General features: G+C 46.7%; 1 protein-coding gene and 1 long non-coding RNA gene across 2 annotated transcripts in view; both read right to left on the reverse strand.

The window, feature by feature from the left end:
- Nucleotides 1–21,625, reverse strand: part of LOC147132618 (uncharacterized) — a 385,135-nt gene that overhangs the window by 352,171 nt on the left and 11,339 nt on the right. The window lies entirely within an intron of this gene.
- Nucleotides 916–20,804, reverse strand: LOC147132626 (glycoprotein-N-acetylgalactosamine 3-beta-galactosyltransferase 1-like). Its single transcript, XM_086014411.1, has 3 exons — nt 20,409–20,804; nt 3,669–4,330; nt 916–1,152 (listed from the first exon to the last, which is right to left on the reverse strand). The coding sequence occupies exons 1-3, from the start codon at nt 20,542–20,544 to the stop codon at nt 988–990; spliced, it is 963 nt and encodes a 320-aa protein (XP_085870537.1). The 5' UTR covers nt 20,545–20,804; the 3' UTR covers nt 916–987.

Genomic DNA, 21,625 nt, shown 5'->3' on the forward strand with positions numbered 1-21,625 from the left:
GCTGGAGCCTATCCCAGCCGTCAATGGGCGAAGGCAGACTACATCCCGAACTGGTCGCCAGCCAGTCGCAGGGCACACATAGACACTGTCACTGAGCGGGAATCGATCCCATGCTGCCCGCACACAACTCAGGCGTGTGTACCACTACACTATCAGCGGACTATGCGAGTGGTTGATCCTGCCAATATGCTTGTCTATAAGATGAACGCAATGCACTTCTAAGGCCCAAAACCTAAACTTGTACGTTCCAAGCCTTTGTATGATCGCAAGGACTTCACCAGTGCTCCCCATCTGCCGCCGTGATTGATGAAAAAGCACTCCTGCGTTAGTCCAACCTGTCCACTCATGACGTCCTTTTTAACCAAGTGAGATGTGAATTCACTTGGACAGAATATTGACTGATAAACTGCCGCTGCTACCGTCCTGTCAGCTTGGCTGCGTAAACAAATGCACGCGGGATCAGTCACGTGATGTCTTCATAATACTGTATACCCAATTCGTTCAGTCTATGAAACTGTAAATTTGTGTACAGTTTCAGACCAAATCCTCCTGGCTGTCTTCCTTTCACCGGGCAGGAAAAGAGAATGATGCTAACATTAGGACCACTGTTGTCAATTTTGCAGTTTATTTGGGGGGAAAATAGTTGCTAGAGTGGTCGGAAAAGTCACTAAATATAGTTGGCAACACCGCAAACACAAGTGGTAGCTCTTGCTCGCTAGTTCGCTTGTAGCCAAAGTCCACACTTGTGCACATAAAATAAAAGCACTTTTTTTTTTATTTTATGATTTATTTAGACTTCATGATCATTGTGCCATTCAGAGGTTATGGGTGGGCCGGAATGGCCACCGGGCCGTACTTTGCCCAGGTTTGAGGTACACAGTTTAAGATCAAACAGAGATAAATCAATCAACGGGTTTTACAATTAGATTATTCCTGCAATGTGCTTTCTGCCAAATAATAAAGAGGCTGTTAGCAAAATCCCATATTTCACAATTTTTTTGTTGTCCCATTGAAATATTTATGTTCACTGGAACTAAATCTGTATTTATATCCATATGGCCGTATATGGTATGTCAGGTACTCCAGAGCATAGAGTTGGACAGCGTAAATGTAGTGAAAGGACACAGCAAAATCTGAACAGCATCCTGGACCCTGGAGAAAGAGAATAAGAAATGCATGACTATATTATCTCAACCAGCAGAGAGAGCAGTCCAATTAATTTGCCTGTTCTTTCCTGTAATGCCAATGTGTCAAACACAATCACACAGAGGGCCAAAAATCAAAGCATGCGCTTTGTGGGGCAAACAGGGTAAACATTTTTGAACTAAAACTAAATCTTTTTAAACATAAATGTTTCCAAAATAAATCAATTTACCTTTCAACAATAAAATATCCATGTCGCAATGAACGGTTTCTTGAAATGATACACATGAACTTAGTGTTTAACGGATTTAGTGTAACGCTTTGAAAATCTTCCGGACGGGGCCATCGCCATGGCGAAATCATGAAGAAGGGGCTTATGATGACATTGAGCCACATCTCTGACTTGCTGCCTGCCAAATGTGCTCGCCGTGGTTGTTCTTCTGATTCATTTCAGTGTTTTTAATTCACTTGGATTATGCCGCCACGTCGAGTTGCTGGCTTTTATTTGAACCGATGGGAGGACGGCGTGAGTCTGTTTCGGTTCCCCAAAATATGCAATCTTATTTTTTGTACTTTTACTCCTTCTTAAAAAAGATTTTAGGGTAACTTTTTTTTTCGTGTCCCATACACTTTAAGCCTTGTAAAATGGGAGCGCCATGGTGGGTGTGCACAGTGTTCATGTTTTCATGTGTGAAATTTGCATGTTTTACAGTGCTTGTGTGGATTTTGTCTGTGGACTACTCCTCCTTCTTTCTGATAACATTTATGTTTAATCAAATGAACAGTGTGAGTGGAAATGATTCTCACCAGTCTCTGCCTGGTGACTAGTTAAATGGGCACCCTGCAGTTCTCCCAAAGTCAGTTGGGATAAGTTCCAGCTCACCCTAATACCGTAATAAGGACTGGTAGTACAGCAACTTGATGGATGTCCTCTTTAAGTATATACTGTATTTTTTTGTGCATTTTGATTGAAGAATGTTAGAGGTCATTAATGAGGACAACTGCGAACTGTTAAATGCATAATATGCCTCCTTTAACCCATTAAGGCCTAAAGGGCCTGGCGAAACATCCCCCTAAAAGCTAAGGGCGACTTTAGAATCACCCTGTAAAACCTGAATGAATAATTGATACCTCAGCCCCTGTAGCAAATGAACATAATTCCAAAAGATTTGGAGAGCTTAGACGTGGCTTTCACACAGGCCTGACTTTATTATTATTTATCGTTTCAACCAACAATAAATAAAATAAAGTGTGAGTGCAAGAGAAGCACTTTGTTTAATTAAAAAAAAATACAGTGGTAATTACCATCCTCTATTCTGTTACAAAGCTGTCGATATCGTTGTTGTCTGCAAACATATATTTTTACCATCAGAGCTAGGCAGTCCGTCCCTGGGCCGGACCGGTTGGACCCTCCGGCCCGGCTGGATGCCCATTTTTGGGGCTGGGAATGGGGGCTGACAAATTTTTTTAAATGGCTGGACTAAGCATGGCCGGAAGTGGATTTTAGTCCGGCCCACTAATCGGCCCTCATGCGTGTGACGTGCTCGCGAGGCGGCCAAATTTCATATCAGCCTACTTGGTGAAAGGCTTCTCTTTAGGCTTCTTTCTACTCCCACGTGGAGCGGGGGGGTGATAATTTTTATGAATAAGGGCGGGGGGTCGTGGCCGGACCGGCAAAAAAGGGTCAAGTGCCCAGCTCTGTTAACCATATATCACGTTGGTCTGGTTGCACTGGTTCCAAGTCCACAAGCGCGTTGTCAATATCACTACCGTTACTTATTTCAGAGATGGTCTGTGTCCGCCGTTACTGCTCGAAAAAATTACGGGACAACCTCTGAGGGCTCACAACACCGTCGCGTGTATATTCTGATTCATTTCATTTGCTAAGAGACTGAGAATTAGTTAAAAAAAGAAAATGGCGTATACGCTGTAAAGGTAGAAAGACGCAACAGCGCTCTTGATCTAGTGGTAGAAACGCGGTGATGCGCTCTCGGCCCAGATGGATTAAACACCTTCGCCACCATCCGATGTCATACTTATAAAAGACATCAACCCAAACATATTTTTTTTCCAGAATATGTTCCCAGCAGGCCCACTAGTTGAAACACGGCATTCTGATTAATATTGTGTTTGTGAAATATGAGTTCAGCAGTAAAATCCACCCGTTTTTAGCCATCTCAGGGGGCGGCCATTTTGTTATTTCTGTCGACTGAAAATGACATCACAACTGCTCAGGGCTCAGGTAACGACCAATCACGGCTCACCTTCAGAAAACAGGTTAGCCGTGATTGGTCGTTGTTACCTGAGCAACTGTGATGTCATTTTCAGTCGACAGAAGTGACAAAAGAGCCGCCCCAGAGATGGCTAAAAACGAACGGATTAACTCTTATTCCACAAACGCAATATTTATCCGAATGCCTTGTTTCAACGAGTGGGCTTGCATAGAACATATTCTTGAAAAATATATGTTTGGGTTGGCTTCCCTTTAAGATAGACAACACCACGGTCATGTCATGTGTTCTTACTTGAATTGGAGGATAGTGCTCATAATCCAGATACCAAGGTTTCCTTTGGAACTGTCTGACCAAATGTAGCTCTGGAGGGAAAGGATGAAAGGTTTGTCTTGCTTTCACATCCCTGGTATCTACTGGCTCCACCTTCATTGTCTCCATACATTTTCCCAGAGCCATGTCCTCTGTGGACGAGAAGTGGGTGCATGCTCCTGTGGTGAAAGCTTTGATAAATCTCCGTAGTGCTTCCTTACTAAGGACATATCCTGCTCCGCCGCTCATGTAGCCTTGACTGATAAAAGGTTGAAACCTTCTTCCCAGATACAATGGCTTCTCAGGATCAAGGTGAGACAACATGTAGACGAGATTCTCTACAATCACATAGGTGTCGTCATCTGCTTTTAAGAACCATTCTGCACTGTCCAGGTGCTGGAGGTAGATGTACTCAAAGGCACGGATGGTCTTCCAATACAAGTACTCTCGTCCTTCACTGACATTCAGTTTCACGGTTGGGAAATCAGTATGAACAGAACTCATGTAGAGCACTATGTGACAGCGCTTTGCCCATGTTTCCTTAATGTGCTTGGTCCGGGACTCCATATTCTTCGGGCCAGTCATGATCCAACACAAGATACGGGTTGTTGTTGAAGAAGTTGTTGTTGAGCTCAAGTTGACACCTGGATGTCAGACAAAGAACGGATCATGAATGTGCCGTACAGAAGAACCAATTAATTATCCATTCATCCATTATCGATACCGCTTCTCCTCACAAGGGTCGCGGGGCGTGCTGGAGCCTATCCCAGCTGTCGTCGGGCAGTAGGCGGGGGACACCCTGAATTGGTTGCCAGCCAATCGCAGGGCACACAAAGACAAACATCCGCACTCATAATCACACCTAGGGGCAATTTAGAGAGTCCAATCAACTTACCCTGCATGTTTTTGGAATGTGGGAGGAAACCGGAGTACCCGGAGAAAACCCACGCAGGCACGGGGAGAACATACAAACTCCACACAGTGAGGCGGGTGTGCTAACCAGTCGCCTGGTGCCGCCTTCTCCAATTCATCATATTGTTAAATAAATAAAAACTGACCGTCATGCCCTGAAACCTTTACCAGTCTGCGTTGTCAATCACATTTATACTGAATGGTATATGGGCTTTTTCTTGTATAGCGCTTTTCTACCTATGGTAATGAAAGCGCTCCAAGTACTGTCTCCTCATTCACTCATTGATGATGCAGCATCAGGAGCAAATGCGGGTGCAGTGCACTATCTTGCTCAAGGACACTTTGACATGGTCACAAGGGCTGAGGATTGAACCCACAACCTTTGGGTGGGGAGATGACTACTCTACCAACTGAACCATGCTGCCCCATGGCTATGTATGTCATATAAAAAGAACACCATATCAGGGGTGGAATGTTTTTGAAACCAGAAAAAACATTTGATTCAACTGTTTTAGTGTCTTGTGCAGTTCGACACGTGCGACTCGCTTTATTTTTATTTTTTTTTAACGGAGGCAAAGTAATGTATACGTCTGAGCAGCAAGTAGCACTATTGCACCTGAAACTAAATACCAACCCCTGAATGCAGATGACGAAGGACTTTTGTGCGACAACTTGTGATTTGTGAGTTCATTTAATCTCTCTTGATCTCTCTTTTCTGTTGCTACAATGCATTGAGCCCCATTTAAAGGAGAAATCAACACAAACATATTTTTTTCAAGAATATGTTCCCAGCAGGCCCACTAGTTAAAACACGGCATTCTGATTATTTTTGCGTTTGTGGAATATGAGTTCAGCAGCAAAATCCACCCCTTTTTAGCCATTTCAGGGGGCGGCCATTTTGTCACAAATGACATCACAACTACTCAGGGCTCAGGGTATGACCAATCACAGTTCGCCTGTTTTCTAATGCTGAGCCGTGATTGGTGGTTACCTGAGCCCTGAGTAGTTGTGATGTCATTTTCAGAAATGACAAAATGGCCGCCCCCAGATATGGCTAAAAGCGGGTGGATTAACTCTTTTTTACATTCTCTTTCAGCCTTATGAATGGCTGGATGTGATCTAGATTACATTACAAATTTTGTTAAGTGGACTAAATTTCAATTTCATTCTCCTCGTGGTGAGCTACCAACGACCAATTACGATTCCTAGGACCATTACAGGACAACGCGTGATCCCATCTTCACTGTTGACTTGTTCCGACTCCGAGGTCACAGTCGGAATTGGATTGCTTTCTCTTGCTCCGTCACAGAATAAAAATGTGTTGGTCCTGACTCCTGGGCTGACCAATGGAAGCGCTCCTTGGACCGGGCGTCTCCGACATCCGTTCAGAGACTGACTGTTCGGATATTTATTTTATGCCCTCCGAAAAGGCTCATCAGAAGCACACAATGTTACAACTCGTGTTTGTCTTTCTTTGTTTATTGAACAAAGGACCAAAGGTCATAAACCTAAAACAAACAGATAAAGGTGATTTCACAATGATTCAGTTATGTTTTTTTTTTTTTTTTTACAATTACAATTACAGTTTTATTTATATAGCGCATTTCATAACAGCTAGAGCTGTAACAAAGCACTTTACAAACAATACAATAAATAAAACAAAAAGAATAAAAGGCTGTGATACATCCATCCATCCATTATCAATACCGCTTCTCCTCACAAGGGTCGCGGGGCATGCTGGAGCCTATCCCAGCTGTCGTCGGGCAGTAGGCGGGGGACACCCTGAATTGGTTGCCAGCCAATCGCAGGGCACACAGAGACAAACATCCGCACTCACAATCACACCTAGGGGAAATTTTAGAGAGTCCAATCAACTTACCATGCATGTTTTTGGAATGTGGGAGGAAACCCGAGTACCCGGAGGCACGGGGAGAAGACTGTGATACATGTATTCATAAATATAGATATAAATAACATATAAAATAAAAATATAAATAAAGCCAATAAATAAATAATAAAACACTATATACAATTGACACCGGAAAAGAGCAGAAAATTTCAGGTCTGATCAAAAGCCAGAGAAAAGAAATGTGTCTTCATCCGGTTTTTAAAAATGGACAGAGAGGGGGCTTGCCTAACAACCAACGGGAGGTCATTCCAGAGGGAAGGACCAGCAGTCGGAAAGGCTCGATCCCCTCTGAGGCTCCGCTTGGTCCTCGGCACCTCGAGCAGCGCCTGGTGCGTAGGACTGGAGGAGCTCAGAGAGGTATGCCGGGGCCAGGCCATTTAATTATTTATAGATGAATAGGAGAATCTTAAATCGAACCCTAAAATGCACTGGGAGCCAGTGAAGGGAGGCCAGAATTGGTGTTATATGAGGCATGGATGACTGTTTCTAAGTGCTGATGGGAAAGGAGGAACTTTACCTTAGCCAGATGTCTAAGGTGAAAGAAGCTGGACTTTACAACAGCGCTGATTTGCTGGTCCAATTTAAGTGTCCATTTTAAAACCCAAGTTTAAGACTGTTGGCTTTATATATGAAGCCAGGGGGCCCAGGTCAACAAGGTGGGATGTAGACGAGCCACTGGGACCGAACACCATAACTTCTGTTTTCATTTCATTTTAAATTTAGGAAATTCAGTGACATCCAGTCTTTGATGTTCGCTAGGCAGGACGAAAGAGATCTTATCGAGAATGCGTCTTTTTTGCTCAGCGGGATATAGATTTGACAGTCGTCCACATGGCAGTGGAAGGAAATGCTGTGTTTTTTAAGGATGGAACCCAGGAGCAGCAAATACAATGAGAACAGCAATGGCCCCAAAATAGAACCCTGTGGAACACCATACGATAGAGGGGCAGAGCTGGACTCAGAGGAACCTAGGCTAACAGAAAAAGTCCTGCCAGCCAAATAGGATCCAAACCACTCTAGAGCACATTCACTAATGCCCACTTGGTTTTGCAAGCGAGTCCAAAGAATACTGTGGTCTACCGTATCGAAAGTTGCAGTCAAATCCAACAAAACGAGACATACGTGGTCTCCAGTGTCATTTGCCAGGAAGGTGTCATTAAAAACACGTAACAGGGCTGACTCTGTGCTATACATCTCCTTGAAGCCTGACTGGAAAACTTCCATGACATTGTGTTCATCCAAGTAAGATCTTATCTGTGAGTGCACCACTTTTTCCAGAATTTTAGACATAAAAGGCAGCTTGGAAATGGTTCTAAAATTGGATAGCACAGCTTGATCAAGGCCAGTTTTTTTCAGCAGGGGTTGCACTACGGCATGCTTAAAATGTTGGGGTACCACACCAGAAGACAGGCTGCTGTTGATAATGGCCAAAAACGATTTACCAATTGTCAGGACAAACTCCTTAAAGAGGTGTGGAGGAATGGAGTCATAAGGGGATCCCGATGTTTTCATATGGCAAACCACTTCCTCCAAAAATGTCAACGAAACCGGCTCAAAGGAACCGAACACTGCTGAACAAGGAACTTGGACAGAGGGGTCAAATGTGCCGTTCGAAGCAAGAGCCCTAGCACCTTGTCATTGAAAAACTGCAAGAATTATTGCACATTTCACAGGACGAGTCCGTGCAAGTAGGTTGACGGGGCTTCAGTACAGAGTCAATTGTTTTAAATAGGGCACGTGGATTTTGGCGATTTGTCCGAATCAGACATGACAAATGGTCTCTTTTGGACTCCTTCACCTTTCTCTGGTAACGACGCCAGTAATCCTTTAAGATTTGATCCGAGACCTGCAGCCTGTCTTTTTTCCAACTGCGTTCATCTCTGCGGCATTCTTGTTTAGCTATGCGAGCGCTCTCATTAAACCATGGCTCCAGTCTAATTTTCTGCCGCATATTTTTTAATGGAGCCACGGGGTCCAAAATATTTAGGCAAGATGAATGGAACCGGGTGCTGAGCTTCTCTGTGTTTGAAGAGGGAACACAATGCTGATCAAAGGCATCAGAGAACTGGCTTGCAGTGAGGTGGTTAAAAACCCGGCCCCTGCGCACGCTAGCGTTAGCTCTGACAGCACTGGAAAACATTACATCAAAGAGCACAGTCATATGTTCAGAAAGCACATCGTCCAAAACTTTCCGATGTGAGACCAATGGACCTGTGGGATCAATAAAGGCATTCTTATCTTATCTTATCTTATCTTAAAAGAAAGGACAAGGTCTAATTTATGTCCGTGCTTGTGACTGGAGCCAGACACACACTGCACCAAATTGAAAGAGTCAATGAGTCTTAAAAAGTCCTTTGCCAGTGGTTTTTCAGGACAGAACCTGCGGTCTGTCGGTCTGGGTGAATGGCATTTTGCCGGCATTGTCTCGCGGAGTCGAGCGTTTCAGCCGCCTTTTAAGCTTGAACACGTGGCTCCTACGCACTTGTGGCCACCTTGACTTTGCTTTTATTGACAATTTTAACCTATTCTGGAATCGCCCGTCTTTTTACCAGCCGGATGGTGTTCATCCGAACTCTCTTGGTAGCAAGATTTTAGCCGCTAACATCCACCATGTCGTAACCAATTCCACTCCCAGCTGACTCTCGTTTACCAATCATATTTCTTCTTCTACTCATAAACGCTGCAATGACAATGTCACTACCATCACTTACAGGCCAATACCAGCTGCTCACAGTACCACCACCCTCACTAGCTCCCCCTGCAGGCCCTCATTATCATTTCCACTATCGGACAACTTTCCCATTGAAACCATCACCGGCAGACGCTTCCCTTGCACACACAAACAACGTGGTTTTAACAGTGGTAATCTAGTATATGTTAATACTGCTCATTCATACCACCATGAGCGCACGTCCAGCACAGCATTAATCTGGCCGTGCTGAACGTGCGCTCCCTTTTAAACAAAACTTTTATCATAAACGACCTGATTTTAGACAATAATTTACACGGTATACTTTTGTCTGAGACATGGCTTGGTACAGATGCTCCAGTTGCTCTCAACGAGGCTTGCCCACCGAATTTTAACTTTTTATTTTCTACAAGGGATGGCAAAAGAGGAGGCGGGACTGCATCAATTTTTATTAATACTCTTTTATCAGAGGAGATCATTTTTAGCAGCTATTTATCGTTTGAACACCATGCCTTTGTTTTTAGCAGTCCCCCTATTCTCTGCATTACCGTTTATAGACCTCCCCATCATTCCACTTCTTTTATTACAGAATTTTCAGGATTCTTATCCGTTTTATATTCCAGTTATAACAGGATATTAAGAACTGGGGATTTTAATATACACATGGACAACATCTCGGACCCACTATCCAGAGATTTTTCAAACCTTTTAAACTGCTTGGATTTTAAACAGCACGTCTTGCAGCCAACTCACAACAGAGGACACACCCTGGATTTGGTTATAACCTATGGCTTGTCTGCTGGTGTGTCCTCTGTTGTTGACTTGGCAGTGTCAGACCACTACTGTGTCTATTTTAACATCGCCAGTTTTAATCATCTAGCAGTCCCGGTGAGAACAGTGAAGAAACGCTACCTATCTTCTGGGGTGGCTGCAAATTTTATCGAGATCTTAAAAAACACTCCTGCTGACATTTTACCTGCACCCTGTGATCTTATTGTTGACAATTTTAACCTACATCTTAAATCATCATTAGATTCAGTAGCTCCACTTTTAATTAAAACAACAAAAACAAAGACTGTAACCCCGTGGAGAAACAATGCTATCAAAATATCAAAGAGAAAATGCAGGAGTGAAGAGAGGAGGTGGAGAAAAAGTAAACTTGCAGTACACTATGAAATTTTATGCGAACAACTGAAATCCTACAATAAAACAGTAAAACTGGCAAGATCTTCCTATTTCTCAAACCTCATTACAGTCAATAAAAACAACCCCAGAGTTCTCTTCTCCACCTTTGAACTTTTAACTAGTTCTGATTTTAATAAGTCCCCACAGAGACCAACAGACGCTCTCTGTGAGGACTTTGCAAACCATTTCAGAAGTAAAATCGATGACATAAGATCCAGTCTTTTAGCCCGTCAAAACACAAGTTTTAATAAACCCGGACAATCATATTTACATGAGGAAACACTGGAAAGTTTTGCCCTGGTTGATGCAAGGACACTTGTTCGAGTTTTCTCCCAGGTAAACCCAACAACCTGCCTTTTGGATCCAATTCCCACATTTCTTTTTAAGACATTTTATGGATTTTTTGAGGAACAAATTTTAAATATAGTCAATTGCTCTCTTCAGACGGGCGTCTTCCCCGCTGCCTTTAAAACGGCGGTGGTGAAGCCCCTTCTGAAGAAGAGCAGTTCTGACCCCAGCGTTTTTAATAATTACAGACCCGTATCCAACTTACCGTTTTTAAGTAAGATTTTAGAAAAACTGGTTTTCATCCAGTTTAATCATTTTTTAAATACAAATAATATTTTGGAGAAATATCAATCTGGTTTTAGGATGAACCACAGTACGGAGACTGCTCTTTTAAGGATTTTAAATGATATTAGGTGCACTGCAGACGTGAGAAAACTCACAGTCTTGGTGCTACTGGATCTAAGCGCTGCTTTTGATACAGTAGATCACCAAATTTTATTAAATAGACTTAAAAATCTAGTGGGCATCTCTGGTACTGTTTTTGACTGGTTTTATTCCTATCTCACAGACCCATATTTCTTTGTACGTATGGATACTTGTTCCTCCAAAACCCATGAAATTAAATGTGGGGTTCCTCAAGGTTCGATTTTAGGCCCCCCTACTTTTTAATCTTTATATGCTTCCCCTCGGGGATGTCATCAGGGGACACGGCATCAGCTTTCACAGCTATGCTGATGACACGTAGCTGTATATTGCCGTGTCTCCTGATGACACAGGACCCATTGATATCCTTTTAAATTGAATTTTAGATATCAAGTCATGGATGGCAGATAATTTCCTGCAGCTCAATCAGGACAAAACTGAGGTTTTAGTTATCGGTCCCGAAGGTCAGAGAGAGAAGCTTTTACCAAAACTACACATTTTTAATCCCTCACATTGTGTGAAGAACCTTGGCGTCATTTTTGACTCTGAGCTCAGTTTTATTCCTCATATTAAAAATGTAACCAAGATTGGTTTTTATCACCTTAAGAATATCGCCAGAGTCCGCCCGTTTCTCTCTCAGGCTAACACGGAAGTGCTGATGCATGCTTTTATTTCCTGTCGTTTAGATTACTGTAATGCCCTGCTCTCTGGCCTCCCGAAAAAGAGCATTTCACCACTGCAACTACTGCAGAATTCAGCCGCTCGGGTGCTGACGAGAACCAGAGGGCGGGAGCACATTACGCCAGTTTTGAAATTGCTGCATTGGCTCCCTGTGTGTTTCAGGATCGATTTTAAAGTACTTTTATTAGTTTATAAATGTGTTAATGGTCTTGGGCCATCTTATTTATCTGATTTGCTTTTATCATACCAGCCCTCGCGGATCCTGAGGTCCTCTGGCGCCGGCCTTTTATTTATTCCAAGGGTGAGGACCAAAATGCATGGCAAGGCTGCATTCACCCGTTTTGGTCCTCACCTTTGGAATAGCCTGCCAGAGGACGTCTGGTCTGCAGAGACTGTTGATATTTTTAAGAGGAAGCTCAAGACACACCTTTTTAGTTTGACTTTCAACAACTTTTAAATAATTTATCTTTTCTTTTGATTGAAGATAATTCTATGTTTTGCTTTGAATGTTTTAAAGCACTTTGAGTTGCATTTTTATGTATGAAAAGTGCTATATGAATAAAATGTGATTGATTGATTGATTGATTGATTGATTGACAGCACACGTGAATATTAAAGTCCCCCCTGAAAAGGATGAATGAATTACATATGTTATACTATTAATTACATTATTAAAAATTATTATAGAAGATATATATTTATAACTATTGTCAAGTCAAGCACATATTTATTGTTTTCATTTTACCAACACATTTAATTCTATTTGAATAAAACGTATTCATAATCGTTTCCAACTATAATGAACTACATCACATAATGCATAGTGCTACTGGCTTATGCGCACAATGGTGCTCTGCTGCTGTCAGTAGCCAAAGAAAGGCGCTGCTTACAAGATCGCTGACACACAGACTTCACTGAATACTTTGCAGTTCGTGCATCATTTACAAAAGGTCCAATACACCACTGTTGGTACTCTAGTCGAACGTAAAAACGTCAGTTACTTGCGTCGGATTGGTGTATCTAGGCTTTAACCATTGCACCGACACCATGGACAGTCACAGAGCTATAAAAAAGGGCGGGGTCGGGGGACGATCATTTCATGAATAAGGACGGAGGGACGAGGCCGGAAGGGTACCCAGGTCACGGAGAGAGGATGGACTGGCAAAAAAGGGTCGTGTCCGAAAGCCAGAATTGAATCAATTACCACATATGAGCCATATTCAAGATAAGATAAGATAAGAATGCCTTTATTGATCCCACAGTGGGGAAATTTTCAGTGTTACAGCAGCAAAGATATAGGTCACACAGGGACGGCGGCATAATGTAGCCATTAATGTATAACATTGACGGCAAACATTCAGGATCAAACCTATGTAAATATACGCAGTAACATGTATATATACACATGTATATACACACCAACTTACATCTACATGAAAAGTATGAGGAACACTCATTTTAGCCTGTACATAGTACAGAGGAAAAATACTGGATATGTGGATTTTCTTTCCATCTTTAAAATTTCAAATTTTGACTTATTTAAGCCCCCCGTGAGCCGTCACCTTATCGTGGTGGAGGGGTTTGCGCGCCCCAATGATCCTAGGAGCTACGTTGTCTGGGGCTTTATGCCCCTGGTAGGGTCACCCATGGCAAACAGGTCCTAGGTGAGGGACCAGACTAAGCACGGCTCAAAATGACCCCTTATGAGGAATAAAATTAATGGACCACGTTTTCCCTCGCCCGGACGCGGGTCACCGGGGCCCCCTTCTGGAGCCAGGCCTGGAGGTGGGGCTCGATGGCGAGCGCCTGGTGGCCGGGCCTGCACCCATGGGGCCCGGCCGGGCTCAGCCCGAAAAGGACACGTGGGTCCCCCTTCCCATGGGCTCACCACTGGTGGGAGGGGCCAAAGGGGTCGGGTGCCGTGTGAGCTGGGCGGCGGCAGAAGACAGGGACCTTGGCGGTCCGATCCCCAGCAGCAAAAACTAGCTCTTGGGACATGGAATGTCACCTCTCTGGCAGGGAGGGAGCCTGAGCTGGTGTGTGAGGCTGAGAGGTTCCGATTAGATATAGTCGGGCTCACCTCCACGCACGGCTTGGGTTCTGGTCCCAGTCCTCTCGAGAGGGGTTGGACACTCTTCCACTCTGGAGTTGCCCAGGGTGAGAGGCGCCGAGCAGGTGTGGGCATACTTATTGCCCCCCGGCTTGGCGCCTGTACATTGGGGTTTACCCCGGTGGACGAGAGGGTAGCCTCCCTCCGCCTGAGGGTGGGGGGACGGGTCCTGACTGTTGTTTGTGCTTATGCACCAAACGGCAGCGCAGAGTACCCACCCTTTTTGGAGTCCTTGGAGGGTGTGCTGGAGGGCGCTCCACCTGGGGACTCCATCGTTCTGCTGGGGGACTTCAATGCTCACGTGGGCAATGACAGTGAGACCTGGAGAGGTGTGATTGGGTGGAACGGCCCCCCCGATCTGAACCCAAGCGGTGTTCGGTTACTGGACTTCTGTGCTCATCACGGATTGTCCATAACGAACACCATGTTCAAGCATAAGGGTGTCCATATATGCACTTGGCACCAGGATACCCTAGGCCGCAGTTCGATGATCGACTTTGTAGTCGTATCGTCGGACTTGCTGCCGCATGTTTTGGACACTCGGGTGAAGAGAGGGGCGGAGCTGTCAACTGATCACCATCTGGTGGTGAGTTGGCTCCGATGGTGGGGGAAGATGCCGGTCCGACCTGGCAGACCCAAACGTATTGTGAGGGTTTGCTGGGAACGTCTGGCAGAATCCCCTGTCAGAAGGAGTTTCAACTCCCACCTCTGGCAGAACTTTTCCCACGTCCCGGGGGAGGCGGGGGACATCGAGTCCGAGTGGACCATGTTTCGTGCCTCCATTGTTGAGGCGGCCGATCGGAGCTGTGGCCGCAAGGTGGTCGGTGCCTGTCGTGGCGGCAATCCCCGAACCCGCTGGTGGACACCAGCGGTAAGGGATGCTGTCCAGCTGAAGAAGGAGTCCTATCTGGCCTTTTTGGCCTGCGAGACCCCGGAAGTAGCTGTCGGGTACCGGCTGGCCAAGCGGAATGCAGCTCTGGCAGTTGCTGAGGCAAAAACCCGGGTGTGGGAGGAGTTCTGGGAGGCCAGGGAAAATGACTTCCGGACGGCTTCGAGGAAATTCTGGTCCACCATCCGACGTCTCAGGAGGGGGAAGCAGTGCACCATTAACACTGTTTATAGTGGAGATGGGGTGCTGCTGACCTCAACTCGGGACATTGTGGGTCGGGGGGGAGAGTACTTCGAAGACCTCCTCAATTCCACCGACACGCCTTCCACTGAGGAAGCAGAGCCTGGAGACTCTGAGGTGGGCTCTTCTATCTCTGGGGTTGAAGTCACCGAGGTAGTCAAAAAGCTCCTCGGTGGCAAAGCCCCGGGGGTGGATGAGATCCGCCCGGAGTTCATAAAGGCTCTGGATGTTGAGGGGCTGTCATGGTTGACACGTCTCTTCAACATCGCGTGGACATCGGGGACAGTGCCTCTGGATTGGCAGACTGGGGTGGTGGTCCCCCTTTTTAAGAAGGGGGACAGGAGGGTGTGCTCCAATTACAGAGGGATCACACTCCTCAGCCTCCCCGGCAAGGTCTGTTCAGGGGTGCTGGAGAGGAGGGTCCGTCGGAAGGTCGAATCCCGGATTCAGGAGGAGCAATGTGGTTTTCGTCCTGGCCGTGGAACAGTGGACCAGCTCTACACCATCAGCAGGGTCCTCGAGGGTGCATGGGAGTTTGCCCAACCGGTCTACATGTGTTTTGTGGACTTGGAGAAGGCGTTTGACCGTGTCCCTCGGGGAGTTCTGTGGGGGGTGCTTCGGGAGTACGGGGTACCGAGCCCCCTGATAAGGGCTGTCCGGTCCCTGTACCACCGATGTCAGAGTTTGGTCCGCATTGCCGGCAGTAAATCGAATTCGTTTCCTGTGGGGGTTGGACTCCGCCAAGGCTGCCCTTTGTCACCGATTCTGTTCATAACCTTTATGGACAGAATTTCTAGGAGCAGCCGAAGTGTCGAGGGGGTCCGGTTTGGTGGCCTCAGTATTGCATCTCTGCTTTTTGCAGATGATGTGGTACTGTTGGCTTCTTCAAGCCGCGATCTCCAACTCTCGCTGGAGCGGTTCGCAGCCGAGTGTGAAACGGTCGGAATGAAGATCAGCACCTCCAAACCTGAGATGATGGTCCTCAGTCGGAAAAGGGTGGCGTGCCCTCTCCGGGTCGGGGATGGGATTCTGCCCCAAGTGGAGGAGTTCAAGTATCTTGGGGTCTTGTTCACGAGTGAGGGTAAGATGGAACGGGAGATCGACAGGCGGATCGGTGCAGCGTCTGCTGTGATGCGGACCCTGTATCGGTCTGTCGTGGTGAAGAAGGATCTCAGCCGAAAGGCGAAGCTCTCAATTTAGCGGTCGATCTACGTTCCTACTCTCACCTATGGTCATGAGCTGTGGGTCATGACCGAAAGAACAAGATCTCGGATACAAGCGGCCGAAATGTGTTTCCTTCGCAGGGTGTCCGGGATCTCCCTTAGAGATATGGTGAGAAGTTCGGCCACCCGGGAGGGACTCAGAGTCGAGCCGCTGCTCCTCCGCGTCGAGAGGAGCCAGTTGAGGTGGCTCGGGCATCTGATTAGGATGCCTCCTGGACGCCTCCCTGGTGAGGTGTTCCGGGCATGTCCCACCGGCAGGAGACCCCGAGGACGACCCAGAACACGCTGGAGAGACTATGTCTCCCGGCTTGCCTGGGAACGCCTTGGGATCCTTCCGGAAGAGCTGGAGGATGTTGCTGGGGAGAGGGAAGTCTGGGCTTCCCTGCTGAAGCTGCTGCCTCCGCGACCCGACTTCGGATAAGCGGGAGATAATGGATGGATGGATGGATGGATGGACTTATTTAAGATGTTGCAGCATGAGTTTATCACCTTATTGGTCCAAAAACGCCTTACTCAGGACTGCACAATTGCACTAATGTCCGCCAGTATGTAGAGACTACACAATGTTCTTGTTAAAGAGTCTGACAGCAGCAGGCAAGAAGGAACGGCGGAATCTCTCCTTTGCACAGCGAGGGTGTAACAGTCCGTCACTGAAGGAGCTGTGGAGTGCTGTTAGGGTGCCCTGGAGGGGGTGGTCCGGGTTGTCCAGCATTGATGACAGCTTGGCCAACATCCTCCTGTCCCCCACCGAGTCCACAGAGTCCAGGGAGCAGCCCAGGACAGAGCCGGCTCTCCTGATCAGTTTGTCCAGCCGCTTCTTGTCCCGGGCCGAGACGCCGCCTGCCCAGGTGACCACTCCCTGGAAGATGACCGATGCAACCACCGAGTCATAAAAGTTCCTGAGGAGTGTCCCCTGAACCCCAAAAGACCTCAGTCTCCTGAGTAGGAAGAGTCTGTTCTGACTCTTCCTATAGAGGACGTCTGTGTTGTCGCTCCAGTCCAGTTTATTGTTTAGATGAACACCCAGGTACTTGTAAATTGAGACTCTCTCAACATCTGTTCCCCGGATATTCACTGGTGCAGGTGAAGAGTGCTGGCGCCTTCTTTCTTTGGATTTCCCCGCATTGATCAGGAGGTGGTTCTGCTGGCACCAGTCCACAAAACCCTGAGTAAGTTCTCTGTACTCCCGATCATCTTCGCCTGTGATGAGGCCGACAATCGCAGAGTCGTCAGAGAACTTCTGCAGGTGACAGGTAGGGGTGTTGTAGTTGAAGTCCAAGGTGTAGAGGGTGAACAGGAAGGGAGCCAAGACAGTTCCCCGTTCTACAGAGGAGCACGTCAGACAAACTGTGGCCAGTTTGTGAGGTAGTCCTGGATCCATGTGGTGAGGTGGTGGCCCACCCCCGCCCGCTCCAGCTTGTCTCCCAGTAGGCTGGGCTGGATGGTGTTGAAAGCACTGGAGAAATCAAAGAACATGATCCTCACAGTGCTCCCCGCCTTCTCCAGGTGGGAGAGTGAAGTGTGGAGGAGGCAGATGATGGCATCATCCACACTGATGCCAGGCTGATATGCGAACTGGAGTGGGTCCATTGAGGATCTCACCAGGGGGCGCAGGTGGACAAGGATCAGTCTCTCCAGGGTCTTCATCAGGTGAGACGTCAGCGCCACTGGTCTGAAGCTGTTGAGCTCCTTCGGGTGGGGGGTCTTTGGCACCGGGACCAGGCAGGATGTTTTCCATAGCTGGGGGACCCTGCCCAGCTTCAGGCTCAGGTTGAACATGTGCTGGACAATTCCACACAGCTGGTCTGCGCAGGATTTGAGGAGCTGGGGGCTGATGCCATCTGGACCCGCTGCCTTCCTCGCCTTCATCTTCTTCAGCTGGTTCTTCACCTGAGATGTTGTGAAGGCCAAGGCTGGGCAGGAGGGAGTGGTGGCTATCTGGTGTAGCTGGCAGCTGGAGACTGTGGAGAAAAGGGGGGAGGGGGTGACACACCCAGCAGGAGGAGTAGGTGGAGGCTGCAGCAGGAGAGACTGAGTGGGGGCAGGCATCTGATTGAACCTATTGAAAAAGAGGTTCAGCTCATTTGCCCACTGCAGGTCCACCCCAGTCTGGGTCTTGGGTTGTCCGTGGCCTGAGATGGTCTTCAGGCCCCTCCAGACTCCCCTGGCGTTATTCTGCAGCAGCTGCTCCTCCATCCTCTTCCTGTAGGACCTTTTCCCCTCTCTGATCCTCCTCCTCAGCTGGCGCTGCACAGTCTTCCGCTCCTCTATGTTGCCTGACGCAAAGGCCCTCCTCTTCTCCTTCAGGAGAGCTTTTATGTCTGGTGTGATCCTGGGTTTGTTGTTGGAGAAACACCTTACTGTCCTGGTGGGTATGGTGTTCTCCATGAGGAAATTTATATCGTCTGTAACAGTGTCCGTTAGACTACTAATGTCTTCCCCATGAGCATCGCTGAATACTTCCCACACAGTTGTGCTGAAGCAGTCCTTTAAGGCCTCCTCGGCCTCTCCAGACCATCTTTGAACCGTGCGGGTCACAGTTGGCTGCCTGCGGACCAGAGGTTTGTACACAGACTGGAGAGCCACCAGGTTGTGATCAGCTTTGCCCAGCGGGGGGAGGGGCAGTGATGTGTATGCCTCCTTGGTGTTGGCATAGAAAAGGTCCAGTGTTTTCTTGTCTCTGGTGTGGCAGGTGACATACTGTGTGAATGAAGGCAGAGAGGAGGAAGGGGAGCCATGATTGAAGTCACCAGAGATGAGTATCAGGGCATTTGGGTGCTGTGTTTGTAGCCTGCTCACTGCTGCAGTCAAGACATCACAGGCTGTGTCGACGCTGGCAGCTGGTGGGACGTAGACGGTCACCGCGATCACATGACTAAACTCTCGCGGGATGTAGAATGGCCTCATGCCAACAGCTAGCAGCTCAATATCCCTGCTGCAAAGCTGCTCCTTAATCGTGATGTGCCCAGGATTACACCATCTATCGTTCACAAACACAGCCAGCCCTCCTCTTTTCCTCTTTCCACTCTCCAGCGTCCTGTCCGCGCATATGATTTGGAAGCCGTCCAATTCTACGACCACGTTCGGCGTTAGCGCTGTTAGCCACGACTCCGTGAATAGCATGAGGCAAGCCTCCCAGAAGTCCCTCTCATGCCGGGTAAGCGCCGCTAGCTCGTCCATCTTGTTGGGGAGCGATCTATGATTCTCCATGATAACAGACGGGAGGACGGGATGGTATCGTCTCCTCCTTTCCCGGTGTTTAACCCCCGCACGAGATCCCCGTCTCTTCCTCCGCAGCTCACGGGGAATATCGGGTCTCGCCCCGGGAGCCGGCGCAGGGTTAGCACGGAGTGCTAACAGCTGATTCCGGCTGCAAACAATGGGGGCGCGGCTCCAAGCCAAGTCACCGGACACGATCGGGCAAAAAATAGCCACCAGCAGCAGCAAGAATACCGCAGTTTGGGTGTCCATTGCTACGCAAGTTACGACTATCAACTTTATGAAAAAGGTATGAGGTAGAGTAATAGTAAGGAACAAAAACACACGAAAAGGCTCACCGGTGAGCCGGAGTTACTGTAGCGGGCTGCCACTCGCGCGGCGCCGAAATCGGGATGATTATTTTTGCCAGATATTGGTCACTGGCTCTGTGGTCTAATTTTTCCATGTAAAGCCCTTTTCCCTTTCCAGCATTTAACATGATGTCTTTCACTACATAGTAGGGATGTAACGCTTAATCGAAAATCGATTCGGCCCAATTAATTGATTCGACTAATCGAAAATCGAGTTCATTAAATTCATCTAGAACATGATGTCTTGAAACGTTTTTTCATTCCAGATGCATGGCACATTTTGAATGTGTGGATCAAATGATGCTTTTGTGGCAAACGTCTTTGCGTATTGCGATTGTGGATGGCTGCAGAACCACACTAGTGCACAGAGACAAGCATTGGAAGCAATTTTTAAAAACTCAAATCGAATCGGGGCTTGAGTGAATCGGTACACACCTCTTGTTGTTAAATGTTCATTGAAGCAATCCATTTTCAAAGAAACACACTCAAAACTACAAAATGTGCATAAAAACACACACTCAGAGCGGTGTCAAAGGCCACTTTGTCAGAGTTGCAACCTAACAAAAGAACGAATATCTAACATTTATCAAACGTCTGGCTATACCTTTGTGTTCAAGTTGGTCTTCTTGCCAGGCATCTCGTGCATGGCTCTTGGGCAAGTCTGAGTCCAAAAAATATCGCAGGGACATAAATCCGATCATCAATCCAGTGATGAAGATTGAACGTGACCTAAACCTCATTTTGTGTCACCCCCCTGAACTAAGAGTCCAGGCACGTGCACAAATTGTGAACCTGCTCTTTTGCCCTGGATGAAAAAAGTACCCTTTCTGTTGGAGCCCAATTTACTTCTTCATTCATCAATTTTTTTTTTTTTTTTTTAAATATCCGTCCTCAATTCCCCAAAATGCGATTTGATAAATGCGGGCACTCATTTGAGTTCCTGTGAGAACTTTAGCCGTCGGCGCTGATCTGCTACGCCCATACAATAAGCCCCCACTTCTCCGCCTCTTGCTCTTCTGCCTCCTCCTACACTTAACTCTCAACCAGCACAGATATGAATAGGTGAATGCGACACACCCCTTTCAGCTGTGTGTCTATGGTGAGGTGAAGCTAGTGGGGCCAAAGTGGTACCGCATTACATGCTTGTGGACAGCACAAAAACTAAAATAACGAGAAGTCAGTGAGTCGCAGGCGGGATGCAGTTATTGCAAGTCAGGGTTATGTCACTTTAAGTTCATTTAATAATGTCTGTTCCATTTTTGCTCACTTGGAAAGTCAAACAAAAGGCGCTCTGTCCTGAGTTGTTCAACACATCTAGATGTAAATACCACGAAATAAAAGCTGTAACTCTGAAATTTGTCTGATATTCATCTTTTCATCTGAAACCCAAACGTCTTCAGTATGAAACACAAACAAAGGAAATGACCTTGCCATTCCAGTACTTTTGGAGGGGACTACATTACCGAAATAATATTACAATTTTGAGTGAGTTGTGTTTTTGTGAGAAAAAAAAAAAAAAAAAAAAAAAGCACAATATTGGTTTCTTGTTGAGTAGTTTTGCGCTGCCCTCAAATTGTATTTTCTATGCAAGCGAGCACTTTGCAGTGGAAAAAAAAAATACAGCATGTGGTTATTTTGCGAGTCTTTGTTGTCACACACGCTCATGAAATATATTAGACAGACTGTTGAACGACAGCATGTGCAGTACATGTGTGACAAAACATACATATTGGTGGATTATGCCATTTAATAAAACACGTATGTGCGAAGTGTGTCACAGTACACTGAGAGGATGAGAGACAGACTCGCTAACAGAGCTGG

Source organism: Filicampus tigris, chromosome 18 (assembly GCF_054856515.1).
Source record: "Filicampus tigris isolate MCC_2025a chromosome 18, RoL_Ftig_1.0, whole genome shotgun sequence".
NCBI lineage: Eukaryota > Metazoa > Chordata > Actinopteri > Syngnathiformes > Syngnathidae > Filicampus > Filicampus tigris.